The sequence below is a fragment of the Trichechus manatus genome, unplaced genomic scaffold (genome assembly GCF_000243295.1).
Source record: "Trichechus manatus latirostris isolate Lorelei unplaced genomic scaffold, TriManLat1.0 scaffold00123, whole genome shotgun sequence".
In the NCBI taxonomy this organism is placed as follows: Eukaryota; Metazoa; Chordata; class Mammalia; order Sirenia; family Trichechidae; genus Trichechus; species Trichechus manatus.
In genome coordinates this window covers 39,461-41,626 of record NW_004444059.1, presented here as the reverse complement: position 1 = coordinate 41,626, position 2,166 = coordinate 39,461, and the positions used below count along the sequence as shown (strand labels likewise).

At 42.1% G+C, this 2,166-nt stretch overlaps 1 protein-coding gene across 1 annotated transcript; it reads left to right on the top strand.

Moving 5' to 3' along the window:
- Window positions 1-486: 486 nt before the first annotated feature.
- Window positions 487-1,490, top strand: LOC101353941 (olfactory receptor 8S1-like). Its single transcript, XM_004384587.2, has one exon. The coding sequence runs from the start codon at window positions 567-569 to the stop codon at window positions 1,488-1,490; it is 924 nt and encodes a 307-aa protein (XP_004384644.1). The 5' UTR covers window positions 487-566.
- The last annotated feature ends 676 nt before the right edge of the window (window positions 1,491-2,166 follow it).

Genomic DNA, 2,166 nt, shown 5'->3' with positions numbered 1-2,166 from the left:
CTACCTCAATATAAATATGCTTCTATTCCATGACTCCTTTGAGACATCATCAAAACAAAACAACAAACCCATTGCTGTTGAGTCGATTCCTACTCATAGCAAGCCTATAAGACAGAGTAAAACTGCCCCATATGGTTTCCAAGGAGTGGCTGGTGGATTTGAACTGCTGACCTTATGTCAGCAGCCAAGCTCTTACTTAACCACTGTACCACCAGGGCTCCTGAGACATCATACTCACCTTTAAATTTTTTGCTCAGCTACCTTAATGTGATGACATCACTGATTTATTCTAAATCAAATTAAAATTCCCATTACAGTTAATCACACTTTGATTCAATTGCTTGTTTTTATTTTTGTGTTCTTCTTTGAACTATGATTTTTTTAAGTATAGACATTGTATCTTATCCATCTTTATGTTCCGAGTGACTGCCACAAAACCTGGCCAGTATATTCTGGATGACTGTGGTATTAAATGAGAATCAATGCAGTGTGAAAATTGGTTGGAGGACGATAGAAATTTCACTGCCATGCTTTTCTACATTATTTTTAAGGATAAAACTTTGTAAATGGCCTTGAGGAACCACAGCGCCATTACTGAGTTCATCCTTCTCGGGTTGTCTGCTGACCCCAAGATCCAGGCTCTACTCTTTGTGTTCTTCCTGGGCATTTACCTCCTGACCATGCTGGGGAACCTGATGATGCTGCTGGTCATCAGGACTGATTCTCACCTCCACACGCCCATGTACTTCTTCCTGAGTCAGCTCTCTTTTATTGATCTCTGCTTCTCTTCAGTCACCGTGCCCAAGATGCTGGAGAACTTCCTGTCTCGGAAGAAAACCATCTCAGTCAGGGGCTGCCTGGCTCAGATATTCTTTGTGTTTATCACTGGAGGGACTGAAGCCTGTTTTCTCTCTGTGATGGCCTATGATCGCTATGCTGCCATCTGCCACCCTCTGCTCTATGGCCAGATGATGAGTAACCAGTGGTGTGTGCAGCTTGTGTGTGGCTCGTGGGGCCTGGGCTTTCTGGACACACTCGTCAATGTCCTTCTGGCAATGAAAATGGACTTCTGTGATAGCTACATCATCCCACACTACAGCTGTGAGTTGCCCTCTGTCTTCCTTCTGTCTTGCTCTGATGTCTCCACCAACTTCCTTGTTATGCTCTGTTCCACCATCGCACATGGACTTATAACTTTCCTTTTAATCTTTTTCTCCTATGTCTGTATCATCTTCACTATCCTTAGCATCACCTCCATCTCCGGCAGAAGCAAGGCCTTCTCCACCTGCTCCTCTCACCTCACTGCAGTGATCTTCTTCTATGGGTCAGCTTTTCTCTGTGATTTCATGCCAACCTCAGGCTCACCCCTTGAGTTGATCTTCTCTGTGCAGTACAGTGTGATCACACCCATGCTGAATCCCCTCATCTACAGTCTGAAGAACAAAGAGGTGAAGGCAGCAGTGAGAAGAACACTGGGAAAGTATTTATGATGTTTTCAGTGGCAGAATAAAGAGAAAGAATGATGGGGAATTCAGATAGAAATACTTGTAGCAAGACATTAAAGAGAACTTCCTAACTGTTTGTATCATGTTTGGCAAAATAAATCAGAAATACCTAAGAAAGAAACACAGACCTATTATAGAGTGGATCATTGAGTACAATCCCACTCAGAGGCAAAAGAATGGATTAAATATTCATGTCAAATCATAAAATTTTGTTATGAGCACGTTCACCAAAATTGTCTTATATGTGTGTGTTGTGTCTTTGTGCATGTGTGCTTGTGTGTGTGTTTGAGTATGCGTGTGTGTGTGTGTGTGTGTGTGTGTGTGTGTGTGTGTACGTGAAGGTTGGCTTGGTTTAAATTATGTCATTATTTGTAGTTAAGTTTGGGAAAGGCTCTGAAATTGTAATTTTTCTAAATAGAAAAGTGCCTGAATCTTTTGAGGATAAAGGTTATAATGAGTTCACAGGGGCATAGGGTAATGAGTTCTGGTTATAGTTGCAGGAAGTGAAATGAATGCATCACTCTAATAGGAATGAAACCCTCCCAGATGTTTGCTGTTAAATGGAGCTTAATCTGGAGATAACCACTCCTAGCATAGCTGACTTGGTTGTACTCATTTCCCAGTTTTAAGCTGCCCTTCAGCCTGAGGAAGAAGGACACTC

Bases quoted from the DNA above. Each gene is read 5' to 3' on its own strand.
- LOC101353941 (XM_004384587.2), top strand. From the start codon at position 567: ATGGCCTTGAGGAACCACAGCGCCATTACTGAGTTCATCCTTCTCGGG.